The 23,240-nt window shown below is 38.5% G+C and overlaps 3 protein-coding genes across 3 annotated transcripts; 2 read left to right on the forward strand and 1 right to left on the reverse strand.

Annotated features, from left to right (window-relative positions):
* The first annotated feature begins 5,693 nt into the window (after positions 1–5,693).
* LOC121308029 (zinc-binding protein A33-like) lies at positions 5,694–8,366 on the forward strand. Its single transcript, XM_041240336.1, has 3 exons — positions 5,694–5,962; positions 6,044–6,159; positions 6,735–8,366. The coding sequence occupies exons 2-3, from the start codon at positions 6,105–6,107 to the stop codon at positions 7,277–7,279; spliced, it is 600 nt and encodes a 199-aa protein (XP_041096270.1). The 5' UTR covers positions 5,694–5,962; positions 6,044–6,104; the 3' UTR covers positions 7,280–8,366.
* Positions 8,367–8,550: 184 nt separating this feature from the next.
* Positions 8,551–11,565, reverse strand: LOC121308030 (zinc finger protein 664-like). Its single transcript, XM_041240337.1, has 4 exons — positions 11,532–11,565; positions 10,982–11,305; positions 9,716–9,898; positions 8,551–9,511 (listed from the first exon to the last, which is right to left on the reverse strand). The coding sequence occupies exons 2-4, from the start codon at positions 11,277–11,279 to the stop codon at positions 8,691–8,693; spliced, it is 1,302 nt and encodes a 433-aa protein (XP_041096271.1). The 5' UTR covers positions 11,280–11,305; positions 11,532–11,565; the 3' UTR covers positions 8,551–8,690.
* A 2,538-nt stretch (positions 11,566–14,103) lies between these two features.
* Positions 14,104–22,752, forward strand: LOC121308031 (zinc finger protein 585A-like). The gene is made up of 5 exons (XM_041240338.1): positions 14,104–14,560; positions 15,234–15,702; positions 15,816–16,772; positions 20,154–20,534; positions 21,490–22,752. Exons 2-5 carry the CDS (start codon positions 15,246–15,248, stop codon positions 22,347–22,349), a joined length of 2,655 nt encoding a protein of 884 aa, XP_041096272.1. The 5' UTR covers positions 14,104–14,560; positions 15,234–15,245; the 3' UTR covers positions 22,350–22,752.
* Positions 22,753–23,240: the final 488 nt, after the last annotated feature.

The following is a 23,240-nucleotide window of genomic DNA, read 5'->3' on the forward strand; positions in this document are numbered from 1 at the left end:
TAATTAATATTCTGAAATAAATTCTATAAATTAATTTCAATGATTTTGTTTGTATTTTATTTTCAGCTGAAAAAAGATGTAAGTATTTCAGTTTTTTTTTATATCGAGTGATGCACAGAAGTATTGTTGGCACCCTGTATTAGTTTCAATGAGTAGCATGAAATAAATATAGAATTTTGATGAAATTGGATAATTGGATGGAATCATCAAAGTTCTTTTTAAATTGCATTGATCTCGTTATTTGATTTAAGTTTTAGAAATTAAAGTTTGATTTACAGGGTACTTGTTTATTAATAATTGGATCTACAATTATAATTCAAACTACAATATAAGCAAGTCCTGATATTGAACTTCAGAGGAACTATCCTAATTCATTTTACTGCAATGTCTCTGCTACCAGAAAATTAAATGTATATCTAACAGTCCACATTTGCCTCATCATTTTACAATGAAAGCTTTACCAAATATTATTATTATTATTATTATTATTATTATTATTATTATTATTTTATAATATTATTAATATTATAATAATAATAATAATAATAATAATAATAATAATAATAATAATAATAATAATAATGTAATTGAATCTATTGTATTCATTCTTAGAGGAGCTGTCTGTAGTAAATTGGTGCAACTTAATTGATCATAGATCTCGATAACTCCAACATTTTTTTTTTTAGTTTTGTCGCTCATTAGGGGTGCGGTGAAGATCGGTAAGCACATCGTTGGAGCTGGTGAGCAATTTATTAACATGATAAACTTTTATAGTACAGATACATACAAGGAACCAATGCAATGTTAAACATGAAAATAAGTTCTATGTAATGCAGAAGCTACACACTTACTGGAAAACCTTACTATTGCTGAGCAAATATATATATATATATATATATATATATATATATATATATATATATATATATATATATATATATATATATATACTATATATATATATATATATATATATATATATATATATATATATATAATATAAACACACAATACATATACACACACATTTACAGGTGTTATACATTATGGTACATTCTTGCACTCTCAACACTACACTTCTTTCTCCAGAATCACCCTGTAAGTTGAGCCATCTTACAGAATGTCACATCAGTCACCCAGAGCAAAACAACTGCTCACTGCATTATAATACACACTGATGTCTGCAATTAATGTAATGTATTTAACTGTCTATACCATACTGAAAATAGGAACCTAGCTTTTTTTTGTGTCATATGATGTCCCTTAATTGTTAAGATGAAGTGAAACCGATCCCCACCCTGATTTCAGATCCTGCAGTCTGGTAGAATTTGATCATTCAGCCCGGGGCTTTACAGGAACTATTGCCCTGGCTGAGGAGATCAAGATTTTGAGATTGCAAAGAAAAAACAGCCATTGATTTATATATGTAAAATGTTGAATATCTATTTGGCCCTAAGTCCTTAACTGACAGTATTTTTTTCTATAGTGAAAAGGAGAATAAGAGCAAGAAGAGCAAGACGCTGAAACAGCTCCTGAAGAATAACCCATAGGAAATCCTAGCAGCTCCGTTCTACCATCGCAGCTTCTGGACCACCAGAAACGCTCTGATTAATAAACATTATCACGCAATCTGCCCGTCTTGTGGTTTTCTTTATAGACTTGCACCTTTGCTATTTTAAAAGTTTATCACTGTCAGTGTACAGGGCAATATTGGAGTCTGCCATGCTTTTATCATGCTTTAATACTGATATGAACCGTGGTATTTGCCATGCTTCAACACAGTTCCCTGTTGTTCACTACACTTAGCTACAGTATGTAGACTTTGCATTGGGTAGTGTAGTGCACATGTTATTGAAGTCTACCCCACTATAGTGTATATTGTTTAAGAGTATATCCCACCTAAGCATATTAAAGTACAAAAGCCAAAACCATTGCCAATGCTGCATCATTAAATTAACCCCGTTTAAGTGTAATATTGTAAGTGAATGTTACTGTATACTGTATGGAAGGGACTAAGTTCTTTTGCAGCAGTCATATATGCTTCCAAAGCTAAGCGAACCACACTCAGTTCTTAAATAATCAGCCCAAACAAACCAAGTGTGAATGCACCCAACAAGCATAATACGTTGTTATGAGGGAGTATGTGAAATCTGATTCATGCTGTGAGTTTCCTGTCACGGATAAAGGCAAGTCATATTTTAGATATTACAAATTTATAATGTTTTAGAGGAAACATTTAACTGCAGTGATGCAGTCCTAAATCTGAAAGTACCGGAATGCCAATAAAATATAGATTTCTCAAACAAAATTGATGCAAATTTGCATTGTTCATTGAGCTTGACGTAACATTTAATAGGTAATGCATGTGTCTCACATGCGATTTTTATTGGTTACTCCCATAGTCAGTGCTTGCAGACTTTGTCTTGTTTTGAAAGCATCTTATGGGTAAATACTGTGTTTGGTGGTTTGGTTGTTTTTATCGTGCATGTTCTCTATTCTCTATTCTATTCCTTTCACTTATGAGGTCATCACTAGCGCAGAACATCAATCACCACGATGTCCTGTATAATATATCCCCCCCCCCCCACACACACATTCTGAAGCGCTGCATCCAATAAAGTTACAAATCATTCAAATGCTGTTATTTTTTTTATTCGTCACCAGTTTAAAAACTGTATCAGTACAATTACAATTTTTTTTTTTAATTTATTTTTAAAGAATGTATTTACTGGCAATTAAATTTTACACGAAATTTGAATACGCTTTTTTTTTTTCCCCTGGACCGATCGGATTTGATCTCATCAGAAAAAAAGAAAAAGAAAACTCTAGTTCTGTATAATTTGTGAAAAAAAATTATATAAAAATATAAAAAAAATAAGCAAAGCCTTTTGTAATATATATTAAATCATACATTTAAGTGCAGTTTTTGGCTGCTTTAAAAAAAACACAATTTGGCTACTTCTTCATCAGCATTTTCTGTCTGTATTGGGGTAACATTGAATTTCTTAGAAAAACTTGTGACTTGTAGTATCCAGTTCAGACAGAGAGCCTTGCAGATTGAGCTGTCAAGGCTGATTGATTGATCAGAGGCTCATTGAAACAATAGACATGTCAACAGACAGCTCACTTGAGGAATGCAGACTGATATAATCAAACTTCAATATGGCTGCAAGTTGTGACTGATAAACACAAATAATACAGCAACATGTAATTGTTATAATGTTTTATATGTAACAGTCAATTTGACCGAGCCTGGTCGGAATACGTCTGACAGTATTTTATCTTGTTATCTACGCGATTCTTTCTTTGTCAAGGGAATTAGTACATATATTTGGGAAAAGTTAGGAAAGCACAGCTCCTTATCTTAAACACAAGCACAGCAATTTAAATTTAAATTCCAAAAATGGTCAAAATAAACATCTTGGCTGCTCTAGTGTTAGAAGAACGCTGCCTTTTTTTCTTTAATGATGCTGTCTTTTTTTTATCTCACACTGAGCTGAACAGATCTCTACCATGAATGTATAAAACACATTTCAAAAATGATCTTTCTAACTATATTATTTGTTACCTGCTCATACGTTTACTGTAATGCTTCTAAAGCCCAGTATTTACACAAAGAAGCTTGATTTCACAAACTGTCTTCAAAGATTTTCAAGAAACATTATCAAGCCACACGTCAATACGTGAAAATGGAAGAAAGGTTACCCTTATGGTACTCTTTACATTTCACACTCAGAAGACATGGCCTGTCATTATACATACCAATACTATGATTTATTTTAGCCGTTGTCCAAAGCAGTCAGTTGTGGTAAAGGTCAAGGCTGGTCTGCTCCCTTGAATTAGTCGACCCAGACATGGAAACTGCTGTTCAATTGCTTCTCACACACTTTTATTTAACAAATCAGAAATGTCTTTGCTCTTTTTTTTATACCATGTGATTGACAACTAACCATCCAATCACCACCTGTCCACATTCCACACTTTTTAATTAAACCAATGAAACATTCCACATTTTTCCCAATAACTAATTAACAGTGGGTCTGTGAAAACAGTGACCACCTTGAACCCAGGCTGTTTGCCCCACACCCAAGCCAAGATGGCTGCCAGCCACAAAACACACCCACCCAAATACGCGAGCAGATGTTTGCAATCCTATGCCTGTGGGGACTTCTCATTGACTCTCACTATATTTTTATTTACTATTTCTAACTCCAGTCAGACAAAACTCCACACAGGGTGAAAGTCAACAACAAGCTAAATATTTTGGCATTTTTAGGGAGCAAAACTAGAAGGGAGTGTTTCTTCTCATTGCACTACAGCAGACCCAACCAGCCAGGCACCTAGAGAGCTTTGGCAGACACCTGAAGACCTGGCCTTTGTGCTTCAGAGGCCGGTAGTTTGCTGATATCCACTCTCGAGTTCCTGGGTGTTAAAGAGGATGCTGGCTCAGTCATGGGATTGGAGGACTCCCACTGAACATTCACTTCTCCTGAACTGTGTGGGGAATTGCTCAGGAAATTGTTGGATATTATAACAGAATGATATAAAAATAGCATTTTTTACCATAGCACATTTAATTGTTAATTGACAGTGCAGAGGAAACTGTTATGGATGAAGGACCATAAATTCACCTCATTTTACCACCTCCAGTTGTTAGAGAGCTGGCCTGACAGATCGGACTTTGTTCTATTATCCAATGGGATATTCTGTCTTTGCATAAACATATTAATGAATCGTTTATTGCTTTCCAGGTTTGAATTGATGGTACTCCAATCTCCTGCGGTTTCCTGAAAGTAGAATACTTGGAATGACCACTTTGTCACTCAGTAAAATAACTGCTTGTTTCACAGTTATACAGCACTTTTATAATGCTTCCCAATGCTTTACCAAGCTTTTACAACACTCCCATATGCTTTGACATGCATTTACCTTGCTTCAATGTGCTTTGCCATGCTTTTACCTTACCTCCTTACAATGTACCAGGATTCCTATATACTTTAACAAAGCAATAGGCCCATTGTTGGAGGATATTGTCTGTTAGTTGACTTGGAAGGGGTACTGTACAGAAAAGCTCAACTATACCTTTAATCATTATTATAAACATTTTAAATTTCTAACTTATACAGCTATGGGCAGAAGTTTTGTTTCACCCCATAGAATTAACTAATTTTGCTTCAGAAAGTGAAATGAATCTTGCTGAATAATAGTACATTAACATATTGAATTTAAATTGAATTTACATACCACTTTTTGTAGTTTTCCATTTACTTAACAAACAACTGACAAAAAAAAAAAAGAAAAATGTGACCTTTCAAAATCTAACATGAATTATTGTACTACTAATATGGCTTCAGTAAGACATTTACGATAACATTTTGTATTTTTTTTCATTACATGTTGTTAAATAAAAGATCTAGAGTATGTTCATAGTGTTTTTTTTTAATTATATCTCAATCTTAAAATTCTAGGTGATGCAAAACTTTTGACCATAGCAGCAGATATATTTACCTTTTTAATATTTGTTTATTTTCATGGCCAAATATCTTAGACGTGCCACCTTTCAAATCTATTTTTTGTCTGTAGAAGGTCTACAGCTCTAAAGGTTGCACACAATGATAGCATAATATTCCAAAAGTATATTCACTGCAGTGACTGATTCCATCACCCCAAAAGAGAGAATGCATGGGCCCCCAAGCACAGCTGTTGGTGGCGTGATAATAAATAATTTTTGAGTATTGTATTCATTTTAAGTTGATTCAATGAGTGTCTGGACGAAGGGAAACTGGGCACCAATTATATCTAACGACCCCTTAATTGAAGGGTTAGGTGCATTTAGATTGTTAGTGCTCATTCAATTTCATAGTGTTTGAGGCTTTTAAATGAAGTAAATAAAAAGATTGTGTGTGTAGTCCTTCATTTTTCCCATTCTCTTTCCCCAGGATATTAAACATCTCCTCCGTAGGTGAGTACCCTTTCCCAGTACTGATTCTCCAGTCTTACTGCCTGGTTCCAGAGACACTAACAAGTTCTGTGTTTACTACAGGACGGAGGTGAAGTTTCAGAAACCAGAAGAGGTTTACGTTAGCCTGCAGGCTGGAGAATATATGGGCCCTCTCCAGTACAAAGTGTGGAAGAAGATGAAAAGCATCCTTCATCCAGGTACAGGGGAGGCTGACTAGTTCCCTGAGCTGCGTGCATGTAGGCACGCACTATAGGGAAATGCAAAAGAAATCAGCATCGCTCACAAGAGATGCCATTGTTTTATTTGTAAGCAATGGCTGGGCTGTCGGTGAGATGAGGTTACAAGCTCTGAAAAACCAGATGCAAATTGCCCTGGCTCTACAATGCAACAGGGCAAAGGCTGGCTGCAAACCAGCGACCCTGCACACCGCAATCGAGCATCTCAACCACAATGCAGAAGAGCCAGAATCGCTTGCATCTTCAGTTTTGGAGATTTGAACCTGATCTTCTCCACTATAATCACAACAAATCATGGTCTATTTTATGTGGTGTCAGTTTAGAACAGGCTTATTGTATGAATTTTTGCCACACCAATAAACATCAGTGTTTCTCTACAAGTGTCCAGCCGCTTAACTGTTTCACTTAATATCTTTGGATGTCCCCCCCACCCCCTCCTGACAGTCACACAGTGGGTGATCATATACTAATGAGGCTTAACAGACTTGAAACAAATGTGAAGCATCACTAACAACCCGCTTCTGTTCTGTTTGCAGTCGCCTCTCCAGTGACTCTGGATCAAGATACCGCACACCCCCAGCTCATTGTATCAGATTCTCTGACCAGTGTCAGGGTAGGAGACACCATCCAAGCTCTCCCAGACAACCCAGAAAGGTTTACCAAGTATCTCATTGTCTTGGGCTCCGAGGGTTTCGTGTCTGGGAGACACTACTGGGAGGTGGAAGTGGGTGACAAGATCGAGTGGGAGCTGGGTGTCGCCAGAAAGTCTGTCAAAAGGAAGGGGGAGATTACAGCCTCCCCAGGGAACGGATTCTGGCGCTTGATTCTGAGGAATGACAATCAGTACCAGGCTTGTACCTCGCCCCCTATACGCTTATCTATTAAAGTCAAGCCCAGGAAGATTGGAGTGTTCCTAGACTATGAAGGCGGGCAGGTGTCGTTTTACAATGCAGATGACATGGTCCATCTCTACACTTTCACGGACACTTTCTCTAAAGAAATCTACCCTTACTTCTATCCTGGTGACAACGAAGGAGGTAAAAATAAGGAGCTCATGAAAATCTTTACCCCTCAGTTATAAACTGTAGGGCCGGTGTCCCTCATGGATTTTGTTCCAACTGTACACTAAATTGCTTAATTGGATCAATTAACCTTCTAATAAGTGCCTGATTGGTCCAATTAAGTAATTTAGGGGACAGTTGGAACAAAAACCAGGAGGACACCGGCCCTCCAGGACAAGGATTGGGCACCCCTGCTCTATACTGTAAAGGCAAATTAAAATTTGTAGTCGAAATTGCATTTAAACATGATATCTGAAAAATGAAACATGTATACAGTATATACACATGATCACATTGTAAGGTTTTCACTAATATATTAACATGGAGGAAATTCTGCTGCTATTTAGCTACTGGGAGAACTGACTGGTTCTCTGGAATAAATAGTCCAGTTTAACATATTTTGTTTTTTGTCTCAAATTCATATGGAAAAGATGCAGTACAATTAGAAGTACGATACACAGTAATAATACTAAAATAACATGGACCGAGCAGTCATACAATCACCCTCGCGTTCAGGCCCCTTTATTACCAGTAATTAACATTAAACATGGTATATACTGTACACAAGATTGCAATAACATATAAGCAGATCATTCTATAGTTAATATTATAGTACAGAACAAAGGAAATATTTAATGTCCCTGGTGCGCCTTTGGCAAGTCTGGTGCTGTCTGCGTTCCTTGATATCAGGACCTCCTTGAGCCAGACACCTGCCGCCCTTAAAACATTCCTGTGTGCAGTCAGCCTTAGAGCTCACCTGTAAATCCTGTTCTTATCTCAGTACCCAGCACAATTGTCTACATGTACATGTATGGTATTTCGACTTATCTGCAAGTTCCAGTAGAACAAGAACCCTATCTTCAGATAAGCACACCTCCCACCAAACTGTGACCCACACAAAGACAGCTACACAATGGAACAGGTTACAAAACTGCCAACTGTAGAAATATCCGTTCAAACACAGACACACATCCTGTTACAAAAATAATTACTCCTACACTGTGTTTCTGACAACCTTGAACTTGGTCAAACAGAAGAACAGAGGCAGATCAGCACAAACACTGTCAGACTAAAACACACTCAACAAATAATAAAGTGAAAAATCAAGAAATAATTCAGTGTATGTGTCTTACTTTTCATATATAGTAGTAGCACACAAAGATTCAATTTGTATTTAGCGTACTATTTCATGTATTATGCTACTATCATGTATTATGTACTTTCCACTGTATTTAATGTATTATTCTTTTTTTATTATTTAGTATTTAAAGTATTGTGGATTTTCTTGTTTTTATCTTATAAAGCGCTTTGTGATGGTGATCCACTATGAAAGACACTATATAAAAAAAAGATTGATTGATTAATGGCCTATAACAAAACAGATCTAAAATAATCTCTCATTATTAACATGGGGTTTTTCTAGTAGAATCCTTAGGGCCTGTGCAGTGCTGGAGGATTCTCCCCTGTGTGAATTCGTTGGTGTTTTTTAAGTGTCCCAGACTGCTTGAATCCCTTCCCACACTCGGTACAGTGGTAAGGCGTCTCGCCTGTGTGAATTCGCTGGTGTGTTTTAAGGTGTCCTAATTCTCTAAAGCTCTTTCCACATTCGGTACAGCGATATGGTGTTTCTCCGGTGTGAATTCGCTGGTGCTTTTTAAGGTGTCCAGACAGCCTAAAACCTTTTCCACACTCGCCACACAGAAAGGGAGTCTCTCCTCTGTGAATGCGCAGATGGGCTTGAAGAGACCATGCCACCCGAAATCTCTTTCCGCATTCACTACAGTGATAGGGCCTCTCTCCTGTGTGAATGCGCTTGTGAGCTTTAAGATATCCAGCTTCGCGAAAACTGCTCCCGCATTCAGTACAGTGATAAGGCGCCTCTCCAGTGTGAACTCGCTGGTGTTTTTTAAGCGCTCCTGACTCACGGAAATTCTTCCCACAATCGGAGCAGTGAAACGGTGCCTCGTCTGTGTGAAGCTGCTGGTGTCGTTTGAAGGAAAATAACCGACCAAAGCTCTGATCGCATTCAGAGCAGTGATAGGGCGTTTCCCTTGTGTGAATTCGCTGGTGTTCTTTAAGAGAGTACAACCGACTGAAACTCCTCCCACATACAGAACAGCTATACGGGGCATCTGCAGAGGGAATCTGTTCTGGGTGGGCATCCTTTACATGCTTCTCAAGGTGCTGCTCCTCACAGAAAGAGAATCGGCAGTGAGGACAGGGATTAGATTGAGGTTCTTGGTCCACAACCACTGCAAGATCATGTGAGAAAGAAAGAGTGAAATTGTGTTAGTGCGCAGCACACATTCTCATTCAGCCCAGACTGAATTATGAATGACCGCGCATATATATTTTTGTGTTAAATACAAAATAGTAAAACACAGAAGCTCTGCAATAACATGACAGTTGCAGCACAACATTGTTAATAAAGCTTAGTTCCCCCTAGTTGTACTTACATGTTATGCTGTCTTCAGAGACCTCTATAATGTTACTCGACCCTAGCTCAAAGCCATACGCTGCGTCTGTGCCTGATTCCACTGCTTCCTCTTTAATGTGGGCAGATCCCAGTTCTTGATTGACAGTTGCTTCTTTAACACGAACAGGTTCCTTTTTCAAACTTTCCTTTGTTTCTTTAGTGCCTGTGTCATAAAGATATTTTCTGGTCACTTCACTACAAAAAACACATAAGTGCACTTAGGAAAGTATTTTTTTCGTCAGGAAAGGATGGGCAAGGGGATATCTACAGGAGTGCACCACGAGTATCTTTGCTGCTTGAATACTGCTAAGTTTGATTACGCAGATATCTTGAAACCGATAGACATTTAAAGTATGTCTGCATATTATAATCACCACTGGGAAGCTTTTCTTTCAAACCTGCGCAGTAGAGACCGATTTAGCTAAAGGAAGTACAACACAGGTACAATTAATTCAATTGTTATAATGATTGTCAGCTGCAGTCACTTTAAATGTCTCCATTAAAATGTAGAATTGTAATACAGACCGGAAATCTGTACTAGTTCTGGCCAGGACTCTAGCATCATCACTTTGAAACTGAGATGTTAATACTGCAGGTGCCACAGTAGGTGCTGTGGACGTGGGTGCTTAACACATCTAATAAGAAATAAGAAATTTGACTTTTTAGTTTGCACTTTAAGATCAGTTAGACATTTGAGGAAGTGAGTGTCCGAGGGATATATTTTGAGAGTTTTCTCAACAGATCAGTTTATTGGTAACTTTGCAAAATGTTGTCATGCACCAGTACAGTGCTGTTAATACCATCTAAAATATGAAATTACCACTAGCACAGACTAGTTGGGACATTAGGGTCATTCTATCCCCCAATATAAAATACACTGCATTTCTGGTATAGGTCATGTAGTTTAAATGCCTCTTCATGTAAAGTATTAGCCCAATTTATGCACATGCAATATAATATTAGTTAAATAACACTTTTAAGTCCTGTTTTATCACAACAGCACAATATTGAATATGTAGGACCCAAACCCTTAACTTGTTGATCAGTTTAAGAGAGGCAGCTATAAAACCAGCGCAAACTTAACAGAAGTTCTGGGCCCCTTATGTCCAAAGATTCTAACAGAATCTTGAAAACTAACGTTGTGACCAAGTGTCATTAGTACAGAATAAGCTCTGCTCTCGGTATAAGCAACAAGTATCAATGTGATGGTGTCTATATAGAAGTGCAGTAACCAGGATTTACTTACATGTTATCTTGTGTTCAGAGACCTCCTCTAAATTGTACCCAAATCCCAGTTCGCTGACATCTGTGGCAAATGGGTCCAATTCCAAGACAGGCTCACTGGTCTCATCTTTAATGCACACAGCTTCCAGTTCAGGATCAATGACCTCCTCTTTACTGTAGGTGGATCCTAGATCAGAGTCAGATTCTAGTGCAGGAGTCTCCTTGTGGTTTGGAACATCGTGTGTCTGCTGTTTACACTGCTTTGGAGTTTTTGAGTGTTCTGACTCTGCAACCTTCTCTTTAACACAAATGGGTTCCATCTCCGTTCTTTTGAATTCAAGAGAACCTGAATCATAAAAAAAGTGAATATATATATATATATATATATATATATATATATATATATATATATATATATATATATATATATATATATATAGATAGATAGATAGATAGATAAAATAATCTGTATTTTTATATAGCGCCTTTCATAGCAGACCACCATCACAAAGCGCCTTACAAGACATGATACTAGTATGTGTGAACTATACATCAGTTGCAGAGTCACTTACAATAATGTCTCACCCCAAAGACGAAGCACAAGCAGGTTAAGGGACTTGCTCAGGGTCACACACAGTGAGTCAGTGGCTGAGCTGGGATTTGAACCGGGTACCTGCTGGTTACAAGAATTATGATAAAACCTTCACACAATTTAAAAAAGTAGGTGCCTGTTGAATGCACAACAAGTAAGCCGGTTTATCAGAAATATTCCTTAACGCAGCATTTGTACATGTAAAATTTGTCACCATCTAAAAAAGTAGGTCTCCAATCACAGTGTATACATACATGAAGTGTGACATAAGCATGCTAGGGTTACCACCTGTCCGGTCCCTGTTTTCCCTGGATCGTCCCAGTCTTAGGAATGTGTTCCGGGAATTCAATGTATTCCCAGGACATTACATACCAGTACCCTAAATTCTGCACAAGTCACATAAACCAGATTACAACATTACAGCAATAGGCAAACAACCCCAGATTCTGATACAATACATTGTGATAGCAGGTGATTTCTTCAAAATTGTTATTTCATATAGTGGACATAGCTAGATACAAAAATAAAACTGCCATAACACTGTCAATAAGGTAATGGGCCACAGCACTGATTGTATGACAACTAAAAATGTGTACACTGTTTTAGAGGGATAGGTGACCATTACTTATTGATTTCAGACAAACATGTCTTCAAGGACATTGCTGGTGGAACCGGCTGCAATCCGTCACCACTTTTGAGACTCGGCCTCGTAACACATGGATTTGTTTCTTCGAACGTTGGATTAGTAACAAAATTAATGAATTAATTAAATAAAATACAAAAAATTAACATAATAATAATAATAATAATAATTACGTGTAAACAGTATGTGGGGAACTAAGCTTTATAGGGTTTTTGTTTTGTTTTTGTTTACGTGTGAGTCTAAATATAACGCAATTCAAAATATTCGAACAGTTGCACCAGTAAATATTACGCTACAATATACAGTTGTGTATTTTAATATTTACATTTACGCTGTTAACGGAACTAACTAGGCGTAACGTGGCTAGACTAAACATTACCTTGAATGAAGTGAAGACGCAGTCAAACCCTACTCATAGTACTCGTTCCTTGGATTGCGTTTATGGAGAGTATTGCGTTTATAAGTCTATTGCTGGGTACAGTTTCATTCTCCTTATTCTATCAATGAGATTGTATACACCGGAACAACAACACGGTGTAATTGGACAGACGGGGTGAAATTACTGAATACTTCCAAAAAGAAACAACGCAGAATCTGCCTGTGTGACTAAACCCTGATTGTAGCGTTGAGGATTGTGAAACTGTATCCTGTGGTTTGCCATTTTGGCTCTATCTCTTGCGCATTATAAAGTGCAGACTCTGTTAAAAAGACAAAATGGTTTCAGTTTCATATCCGGTTCTGCTGGATGAACCTTGGCATCTCACCAGTGTAGAACTGGTTCTCAACCATTCAGAGGCAGGGTTCAGTGGGAAAAGATGTTGCAGAGGGAGTGAGGAACAAACTTGCAGTTGAAAAATACCTCGCTAATCTAGATCAAGGGCAGCTGGCTCTAAGCTAATAATACACAGATACTTTTTAATCATCTAAAATGACGCATAAGAAAATGTCATACTATTAATTAAATGTTGCGCCCGCTTTTAGGACTGTGTAACGTACTGAAGCATGATGATGGAATATATATTTGAATTTAAACGAAACATCAAACGATCAAAAACACAAGCAAGAACACAATGGCAGTAAATATCCGACCGTTTATTCTCTGATCTCTTACACGCCCAGAATATAGCGAGCAGACCTTTGATCTTCACCCTTTAACGCTGGAAACGTCAGTTGCCTTACAGAACTCTTAGTTGAAATTATTATTATGCGTCTTTAGAGACACAAAGGAAAGTTTGAAGCTGGACCCTGCTCCTGTTAAAGGTAGTATCTGCTAAGCAAGAAGCAGAGAATAGATCTGACCTCATTAAAGTGGAGGTCATTGACCAGGCAAAAACACAGCAGATCTCGTTGATCGGGTCTGTTAACAGTATAGAGGTCTCTGAACACAACTTATCATGCAAGTCATAACCAAGGGAAATTTGACTTAAACTTTACATATTTCTGGCTTTTATTAAAATTAAATTATAATTAAAGCCGATGGTTAACGTAAATTGAGCAACTAAGTTTTAAAAGCTGTCTGGTGGATTCTGACCCGAGGCAGTGTTTATGTCAATGTATTTGCTTAATAAAATCACAAATCTTGACAGACAGGAAGCACGGTAACGCCAGGAAAAAAAAAATAAAAGCATATTTATATTCCTTCGCCTGCTCTATGGTGCCCGTCTACAACACATGCGTTTTTTTTTATAATTCTAATTGACCTACATAGATATTTAACAACTTGATTTATATAACGCTGAGATTTTTGTAATGAAAATTCATATACGTTTGTTAACTTTTTTCACTTGGTTTATATGCATTGTGAGTGAATATAAATGACCTTTTCGTATATATTTAAATAACGTGATGTTTGTTATCTATTAAATTACACAATCCTTGAATTGTAACCAACTACTGATTCACAGATTAGTAGTCTACTAAAGATGAATATTTAGTTAAACTGGTAAATTACAACACTGTTTTCCAGATGAATAAAACATTTTTTTTTTACTCGGGAACAGCACAGGGAAAACGACACCATTTTAGTTTTAAAACGAAGATGGTTTTACTTCAGCCCCATTGAGAGGAACTGGCTTGCGGTTGGTTTAAAGAGCGAGGAGTACGCGGAAACTATTCAATGTGATTGTTTTCATTCCCCAGGTCAAACGGAACCGGGCTGTACGGGGTCTACAGACAATGAGAGAGAGAGGAGTGTGCAGTCATAGATTTGTCTCAATCCAGAAAACTGGGATAGAAAGAGATCAACGAATCTGCAAGTTGATTATTATTATTATTATTATTTTTTTTAAATGTAATTTAATTAAACATTATACAGTTATCACCGAGACAGACGAGAACAAGAATGGAGCTGTAGGTGTGGATTCAAGGTCGTCTCTCTCTCTCTCTCGCTCTGTCTCTCTCTACAATTTAAGTTCAACAGTTATATACGGCTAAGGACACAAATTACATAACACGTGTTTCAACAGTTCTATAGTGTACCAATATGACGAATGTAGCAACATTCGCTTCCACACAAACTCGGTTTCTGTGCGCTCATTCATTGCATTATGATTTGTTAAAAGCTCCAGCGTTCCTCTGTAGAAGCTGGCCACACAGTCCTGGTTGTCTTAATTTGTGGATTTATTTTGCATTATACGTTGCGTTATGCTTTTAACGTGGTTTATTGCAGTACTTCTATATTTTATTTTAAAACGGCATGCAAAAAAAAACAAAAAAAAAACGCAGTGTCAAATCTCCCTTTTCTTACGCTAAAAGGCAAAACACTTAATTGTATTTATTTATGTACCATTTTGCATTTTTATGACGTATGCAGTTATACCGAGTGGTTCGGATTGTAATTCCCGAAGTACTGTGTTTATATTTTATATTTGTATTTATTAGTCAGTCCCTTTTGATTGTGAGTTCAAGAGCTGCTTTTCAGTTGTAGTTGCTCTGCTTCGTATTTATGTAACATAAGTGAGTCGAAGTGTATTTGTGTTAGTAAGCGCCTGACCCTTTTCATAGAACGGGTGTGTTGACAACTGTACGCTTTTATTGAAGACAGGGTAGAAGATGGAGCATGATCTCATCAAGGAGGAGGTCCTTGGGCAAGCTACAATACCAAAGCCATTAAAAAAGACTCCTATTGAAGATAAAGAGGTGGACTACTACTTTGCAAGGGGTGGCAGTGTGTTAGGGTCTACCCACATTAAAGAGGAGGTCATTGACCCAGAACTGGAGTCTTTCCACATTAAAGGACTCCCTGGACTGCAGTCTGAGTTCTTTGCAGAGAATAGCAGTGTGCTTGGCTCTGTCTGTGTTGCAGAGGGACAGGAGAATGGAAAGAAAATGCGCCAGGATCGAATGCGTACTGGGGACACTTTGTATTGCTGCATTGAATGTGGAAAGAGTTTTAGTTCTTTAGACGCCCTTACAAATCACCAGCAAACTCACCCAAGAGAAACCTTGTTCCACAGCGCTGGCGGGAGTGTCTGTGAGTCACAAGATCAAGAAACATCTGAGACAAAAGGTAAGTAAAATTGGGAAAGCTTGGGAGCATGTGATCGCTGTTCACGTTCAAGAAAAGCCAGCATGGTTCTTGTGCTCTAACTTTTTTTTTTCTCCCCCCACATGGTCTTGCAGGGACTGTGGATCAAGAACATCAATCTTACCCCTGCCCTCACTGTGACCTCTATTTCACTGGGGAACAGCACCTTGAGAAGCATATCCAAAACAGACACACGGAGCACCCTTTTCCCTGCGCTCTCTGTGGGAAGAGTTTCAAGGACTCTGACAAACTGAAAAAGCACCAGCAAGTTCACGTGGGACAGAAACCGCACCGTTGCAGTGAATGCAGCAAGAGTTTTACTCAGTCTTCAGCCCTGAAAACGCACCAGCGAATCCACACAGGGGAGACCCCCTATCACTGTGCCGAATGTGGCAAGAGATTCAAGCAGCTGGGAGCTCTCAGAACTCACCAGCGCTATCACTCTGGAGACGCCCCCTACCACTGTGCTGAGTGTGGCAAGACTTTCAAACAGTTAGGAGACCTTAAAAAACACCAACAAGTTCACACTGGCGAGAGGCCGTATCACTGTACCGAATGTGGGAAGGGTTTCAGAGACTTAGGACACCTTAAAACGCACCAGCGACTTCACACAGGAGAGACTCCCTATCACTGCAATGAGTGCGAGAAGCGTTTCAAGCAGTTGGGAGATCTGAAAACGCACCAGAGAATTCACACAGGAGAGACCCCGTATCGCTGTATCGATTGCGGGAAGAGTTTCAGAGAGTCAGGGCACCTTAAAAAACACCAACGCATTCACACAGGTGAGGCACCGTATCTCTGCACTGACTGTGGGAGGCGTTTCAACGATTCGGGCAACCTTAAGAGACACCAGCGGATTCACACAGGGGAGACTCCACACCAGTGTACGGACTGTGGGAAGAGTTTTAGACATTTGGGAGATCTTGTAAAACACCAGCGGGTTCACACAGGAGAGACACCTTATCGCTGTACTGAATGTGGAAAGAGTTTTGGGCAGTCCGGTACCCTGAAAACTCACCAGCGAACCCACAAAAGAGACAAATTGCTGAACTAAATGCAAGACTAAAAGCTGGTTTGTTTTTCAAAAGCATCAGTGTTTACATAAATGACTTGTTAGTGTTTGGTAAAAGCACGACCGCAAGGTGTGCAGGGCGAATCTTCCAGCGCAGGTTTGTGTCCTGGCTGTGCAAAGTCATTGGTCCATAGGGAGCATCGCATTGGCGCTGGTGCTTCTGTGGGTAAGGGAGGAATTGCTGCAGGGCGGGGAGGGGCGGGACAGGGGTGGGACACTATTGGACATTTCAAACTCTTTTTTAGTTCTGTTCCGTAATTTGGCGTATGTAGCTATTTGGAACGTAATGTGTTGGATTAAAAGGAGCTGATGTTGCCCGTCTTCAGTTGTAATAGTATAATATAATAATGTGTTTTCATTTCAAACGTCATAATTCTAGAATGTATGGAACAGTATTTACAATATTAAAATGTTCAGAAAACATAACCCTATATTATACTGCATGTGCAGAAGGCAACAATTTGTATGGTAGATAATTTGACAGTAAAAACACATCCATTTCTGATAAACCCATGAAATATGGTGGTTTTCACCTTTTGGTTGATTGTGAAAGATACCAGGGCTTGTCTTGATTGCAAAATGTACCAGAGTAACATCAACCTTTTTTGTTTTTTTGTTAGCGAAGCATAAAACTACGCAATGATCATTCAATTTTTTGTTTTAAATCTGCTACTCATAGGTATAAAATGGCATTTCACTGTGAAAATAAGTGATCATTTTGAATAAAGAAGAAAGTTTGTCTGTTCCTTTTTGCATGCCTCCTCTTTCATCCAGGGGAATGTCGAGGGCTATGTTTGGATCCCAAAATTTGACCCTCAGGGTACTTTATTTAGCAACCCCATTGCTGGATCACTACAGTAGCCACCTATCTCAAATTTTAAAGAAAACCAAAAAAATAAAAATAAAGAACAAAAATTTCAAAATGGCAAAAAACTAAAAATACATAGAAGGGATCAGAACGCCTTGTGTGACACCCAAGATCGTCGACTTATAGGAAACCATAAGGCTACCACGCCCCAATTTGTCATGCATGAACTATAGAATTTCCGTGGGCAACAGCGGGTACATCAGCTAGTTATATATCTAGCTGAAGTACCTGCTGTTGCCCGGGGAAATTCAATATAATGTATGTGCTACAGCTGGCAGGTGTTGGAGTGGGTTAATTCACAATGCTGTGCAGTGGAGAGTGCTTTTCTGTTGTTATAGAAAGTGGTTAAAAATGATTCTGTAACGTTGCTTTACTGTTGCTTTTGTATTGGTGTGTGTGTGTGCTACGTCGAGTTCAGATTTGTAAACCTCTACAGTATAAGTAAACTTTGAACATTCTATCATGTTTTATGTGTTAGTATGGTTGGATTAAAACTAAAGTCATTATTTAACTGGTGTTTTGTTTGTTTGTTTGTTTGTTTGTTTTGTCTCGGTGTCTTGTAATTAAACACAACTGAACTAGATAATACTGTTTTGCATTCATGTAAAAAAATAGATAAATAAAAAAAATTAAGTTTTATTTGAAAATGCTTTGTTGGTCATTTTATTGTGTGTGTGTATGTATATATATATATATATATATATATATATATATAATATATATATATATATATATATATATATATATATATATATATATATATATATATATATATAGATAGATAGATAGATAGATAGATAGATAGATAGATAGATAGATAAATATAGATATATAGCAACAACAGTACTGAAACGACTATAGCAAATCCTGTTAAGTACAATATTCAAATAAAGTTCATTTAGTTCATTCGCAACGTTGTCTGATGTCTGTCCTTCACAATGTGAGGGTGACTTGAGTTAGATTTAAAATTGATAACGTTGTCTTGCAAATGACGGTTCTAGAGCGTAGACTAACCGTGGAGCCAAAATGACGCCAGCTTCACAGTAACTAATGACGCGCTTGCGCTAAAATAGCTTCAGTTTGGTTAGCTGCAGATGAAACTGACCAATCGCAGTTCGAGGCACGCCGCTCTGCCTGATTCCTGCCAATGGTACACAGCAATGTTAGGGTAGCTTGGTCACATGTTTGTAATCTTGTTCCTGAAGGCCAGATCATTCTGTCCGAATGGTGAGTTGGTGGCTTGTGTGTTTTGTTTTGTGATCTTTTAATCTCGTTGAATTTTACGCTGCACAGAGAAACACGTAAGTTATAAACATGTTTACTGAACGCAGCTTGAGCTGTCAAGGTATTTCGCTACATATATCGGTAGAAATCAGGTCGCTATAGCTGCTCTTAACTGTGTGTTTTAAACCTTGCTAAACTGCTGGTATTGTAACGTATATTTTATTACGCAACGCACGCCAGAATTAGCTCGGTTTAATAACATTAATGCATGAAATAAAACCAGACCAACATATGGGGATATTTAAAAAAAAAAAATAGCGCAGTGTACTTGCTGAGCAAGCTCTGGTGCTAACTTTGGGGAAGATACTGGTGTGACTCGAGTACATTGATAGCAGTGGGTGTGTCGTCTTCATTTTTACAAAGTCTATTTTAGTTTGGAAGATGTTTTTTAAGCGTGTTTTTTGCGATCCATTGTAGGTAAAACAAATCTGTCCCTGAAAAATAACCGCATAACCGTGTTACTGTCACAATCGAAAGAAGTTTGGCAGTGCTGTGGTTTAGAGACGTTCCTTATGCAGTACAGGTGCTGTGAATTCGGGAATTAGTTCTGTACGCAAACCATACTATATTGGGAGTCTGTATTCCAAAAAAAAAAACTATTATACCGTATAATATTATAACATAATACAGCACTGAACTCTGGTTTTGGCAGACGTTGTACATAAACCGTGACAGCTTAAAAAAATGAAAAACTAGGATATTCACTGTTTTTTTTTTTTTTTTTTTTAAGACATCCGATCTAGTTAATAAATCAACCATCCGCAGTATAATGCGAAGAATGCACAACGTTACCAGATTAAAGCTGAACAAGATACAATTGGGGTTAACTGGACCCCCAGTTTCATTCATAAAACCCCAACTTGGGAGGTCTTGGGGGAAAATTGTTTGGGTGTGCTTTTCAGTGACATTAAAAGGAGGGACCTTTAGAATATTGCATCTTGATATGACTCCTGCAGCATTTGAAAGAACAGTAGATTTGCCATAAAGCGTGGTGTTTTTATTCTAGATTTCTTTTAAAATGCAGAAAACGACCTAGTACCTTTATTTGTATATCTGGTTCAACATTGAGTTTTAAAATGTTCTTGCCAGAGCTGGAAAGCCACACTACTGTACATGTTGCATGTACTATGGGACCAGATGGTTTTATAACAAGCTTGAAACTTGACAGGGATGGTTTGAAATGAGGGTTGACTTTCCTTTTTGACACAGGCACCAAAGACGTGTTGTATCTCCTGGATACAATGGACGACTTGAAGATGGAGCCCGTACAAGTTGAAGAGTATGTTCTAGAGCAGGGATGTTCTACCACAAAACCGTTTACAAAATGTACACCAATTCAGGAGGATGCCCTTGTACTGGAATCTGACTCGATTGCGAAGGATGTCTTCAAACTGGGGTTTGTCCCCGTTCTGAAAACTGGCCACCACAAGATTAACACGAAGGCCTCAAAAAGCTTGCATACTAATTTTAAAGTGGAGCAAAAATCTATACAGAAAAAACTTCTGATCCCTCCGCTGAACTCGATTCCTAAAGGAGAAACCTCAACGGAAGAACTAGTCGTCAAGGATCGAGAGGAGCTCTCATCCGCATGTAAGTAAAATAAACTTCCATTGAAAGAATTGGGCGCACATATTGGTTGCATGCTTCTTCACATCAACCAGGCGATACAGTGGAAAGATGTCTCCATCACACTTGCATTTCAACGTACAAGTGAAGTCGAAGAAGGTAGTGAAATATACTGTTGAAACTGATTTATTGGGAATAGTACCCCAGACTTTTGCAAAGAGCTTGTAGGTGCAATGACAAGCCATCCAGAAGCTGTCATTTTAATGAAGATCTGCAGCTAGCTCTTTGAACTAATATATATATATATGTAGTGTGTGTGTATGTACTTGTTAAAACACACACATCTCCATTGGACACGTTTTGTCACTGAAAGTTAAAACAGTATTCGATTTTTATTGCCAGCATATGATTCTAGAGAAAGTCTGCTTATCCTTGGGGAAGCACCTTCTGTAGTACTTTTTTTTTTTTTTTTTTTTTTTTTTTTGTGAATCCTTGAATCTAGATAGAGTCTCAATGTCCTTACTAGGAGTGTTGGTTTCTAGAATGGTTTGGAGTTTGGTACAATCATTAGGGCTAAATGTGCAAGTTCAAATGGTACTGTTCGGGTTACAGCACTTGAAGAATCCTTACTGTGTTGTCTTTTCTCAGGACAGTTTTTAGCGCAGGTTTTGACTGTGTATCAGAACATGGGGTATATGATAGCACAGGTCCATACATGCAGTATGTTCAAAACTACATTTATTATCCAATTGAGAGAATTGGTAACCGTTCTGTATTGCAAAACAGTATGGTCACACATTTCAACACTTCCATTTGTCAATACAATATTGAGAGTGGAGATGGTAACACACCTTCTTTCTATTGATAGCTCAAATTTTAACAGCAAGGGGACAGGGGAAGTATGTGACTGAAATGTACTACTAGTATGTATAACTGAGCCATCAATACAGCACACTTCTCTTTCTCTTTTCACATGCAGTGGACCACAAACCTCAGTCCTACCCGTGTCCTCGCTGCCGGATCTATTTCACTGGGGAGGAGTACCTGGAGAAGCATATCCAGGAGACCCATGGAGAACGAATCCTCACAGAAGACACCCTGTACTGCTGCATCGAATGCGGCAAGAGCTTCAGCTCTCTGGACGGCCTTACAAACCACCAGCTAACGCACGGCACCGAGGCCTCCCTGCAGTGCCGCGAGTGCGGAAAGACCTTCGGAAACTCCTGCACCTTTAAAAGACATCTCCGGATCCACACTGGCGAAACCCCTTACCAGTGCCAGGAGTGTGGGAAGAGCTTCCGGGAGTCTGGGAACCTCAAAATCCACCAGCGCATTCACACAGGAGAGCGGCCGTACCACTGCAGCGAGTGCGGGAGGACGTTTACCAGATCAGAGCACCTGAAAAGCCATCAAAGGAGCCACACCGGAGAGATGCCGTTTCACTGTGCCGAATGCGGGAGGAGCTTTGTCGAGTCGCGCGCACTCAGGGCCCACCAGCGGACGCACACGGGCGAGACGCCTTATCACTGCTCCCACTGCGGGAAAGGGTTTAAGCAATCCAATGCTCTCAAAACCCACCAGAGGATCCATACCGGAGAAACTCCCTACGAGTGTGCGGACTGTGGGAAGAAGTTCCGAACTTCCAAGCAGTTGACGATCCACCAGCGCACTCACACAGGAGAGAAGCCCTATCGCTGTGCTGTCTGTGGGAAGTGCTTCAAGGAGCTGGGAGCCCTGAAAAAGCACAAGCGTATTCACACAGGCGATAAGCCCTATCACTGTAGCGAATGTGGGAAGAGGTTTACCTACTCATACCAGCGCAAAACCCACAGGTGCTGATGCCAAAGATGAATACGGAATCCTCCTCCGCTGGCTCGGGAGCCTCGTGGGTTGGGTATTTTGTTGCCAGAATAAGTTGATTTGATTGTTAAATATCTTGCTTCAAAAATATGTTTTAAAACATTTTAAACTAATTTTAAAACTCCTGTTTTTAATTTCAAAAATTATTTTAAACAAAGTCCAAATTCTAGGTATTTACCAGAAATGATTTACTCCAAATTGGGATTATAGAATTCAGGGTCTGGGTGGAGATTTAATTGGTTCAATTAAACAATCTAGAACAGGGTTGGAACAAAGACCAGGACTGGAAGGGCTAACTTTGTCCATCCCTGTCTTAGAAGAATTCAATAGCCAACTGACCCCTCTTCAAAAAAAAAAAAAAAAGGTGAATAATTTTAATAAGCAGAACAGTACAGTGCCATTCCAAATTTCATCTATTTATATCAATGCGGAGATGAGTGGATAAGATGCTATTTGTATTTTATTATTTTTATTTTTTTAAGCACAGATGCCCCATACCAAGTTCTCAAAGCCAGTAAGGGTGGTTGCATACATACTTGAGTCACTGTACATCTCTAGTGTTTACATAAAGGTTTTTGTAGTTCTTGCATGGTTTTTACTCATAAAACCGCCTAATAGAATCACGGTGTAATTGAATCTGGTGCATATTGTAATCGAAAGTTGAAGTTCCTGTCTCTTGGTTATTCACCAATACAGACTTGGTGCTCTTATTGAATTCCCGTACATTAAACCTTTAAATGTGATCACTTTTGTGTGTGTGTATGTATTTATTTAAATTGTGTGTTAACACATTTATTTTTACCTCATTCTATCAAATGTCACTAGCCTCCTAACAGGTTGAGTAGGTCCGGATCAAGCACTTTAATGGAC

The sequence above is a fragment of the Polyodon spathula genome, unplaced genomic scaffold (genome assembly GCF_017654505.1).
Source record: "Polyodon spathula isolate WHYD16114869_AA unplaced genomic scaffold, ASM1765450v1 scaffolds_83, whole genome shotgun sequence".
Lineage (NCBI taxonomy): Eukaryota > Metazoa > Chordata > Actinopteri > Acipenseriformes > Polyodontidae > Polyodon > Polyodon spathula.

What these genes read in the sequence shown, in the direction of transcription:
- LOC121308029 (XM_041240336.1), top strand. Translation starts at nt 6,105, where the DNA reads ATGGGCCCTCTCCAGTACAAAGTGTGGAAGAAGATGAAAAGCATCCTT. An exon ending in GAAAAGCATCCTTCATCCAG is followed by an intron (nt 6,160 to 6,734) that starts GTACAGGGGAGG and finishes TTCTGTTTGCAG; the next exon opens with TCGCCTCTCCAGTGACTCTG.
- LOC121308030 (XM_041240337.1), bottom strand. Translation starts at nt 11,279, where the DNA reads ATGGAACCCATTTGTGTTAAAGAGAAGGTTGCAGAGTCAGAACACTCA. An exon ending in CTCTGAACACAAGATAACAT is followed by an intron (nt 9,899 to 10,981) that starts GTAAGTAAATCC and finishes TTTATGACACAG; the next exon opens with GCACTAAAGAAACAAAGGAA. An exon ending in CTCTGAAGACAGCATAACAT is followed by an intron (nt 9,512 to 9,715) that starts GTAAGTACAACT and finishes ATGATCTTGCAG; the next exon opens with TGGTTGTGGACCAAGAACCT.
- LOC121308031 (XM_041240338.1), top strand. Translation starts at nt 15,246, where the DNA reads ATGGAGCATGATCTCATCAAGGAGGAGGTCCTTGGGCAAGCTACAATA. An exon ending in AGAAACATCTGAGACAAAAG is followed by an intron (nt 15,703 to 15,815) that starts GTAAGTAAAATT and finishes ATGGTCTTGCAG; the next exon opens with GGACTGTGGATCAAGAACAT. An exon ending in AGAGGAGCTCTCATCCGCAT is followed by an intron (nt 20,535 to 21,489) that starts GTAAGTAAAATA and finishes TTTCACATGCAG; the next exon opens with TGGACCACAAACCTCAGTCC.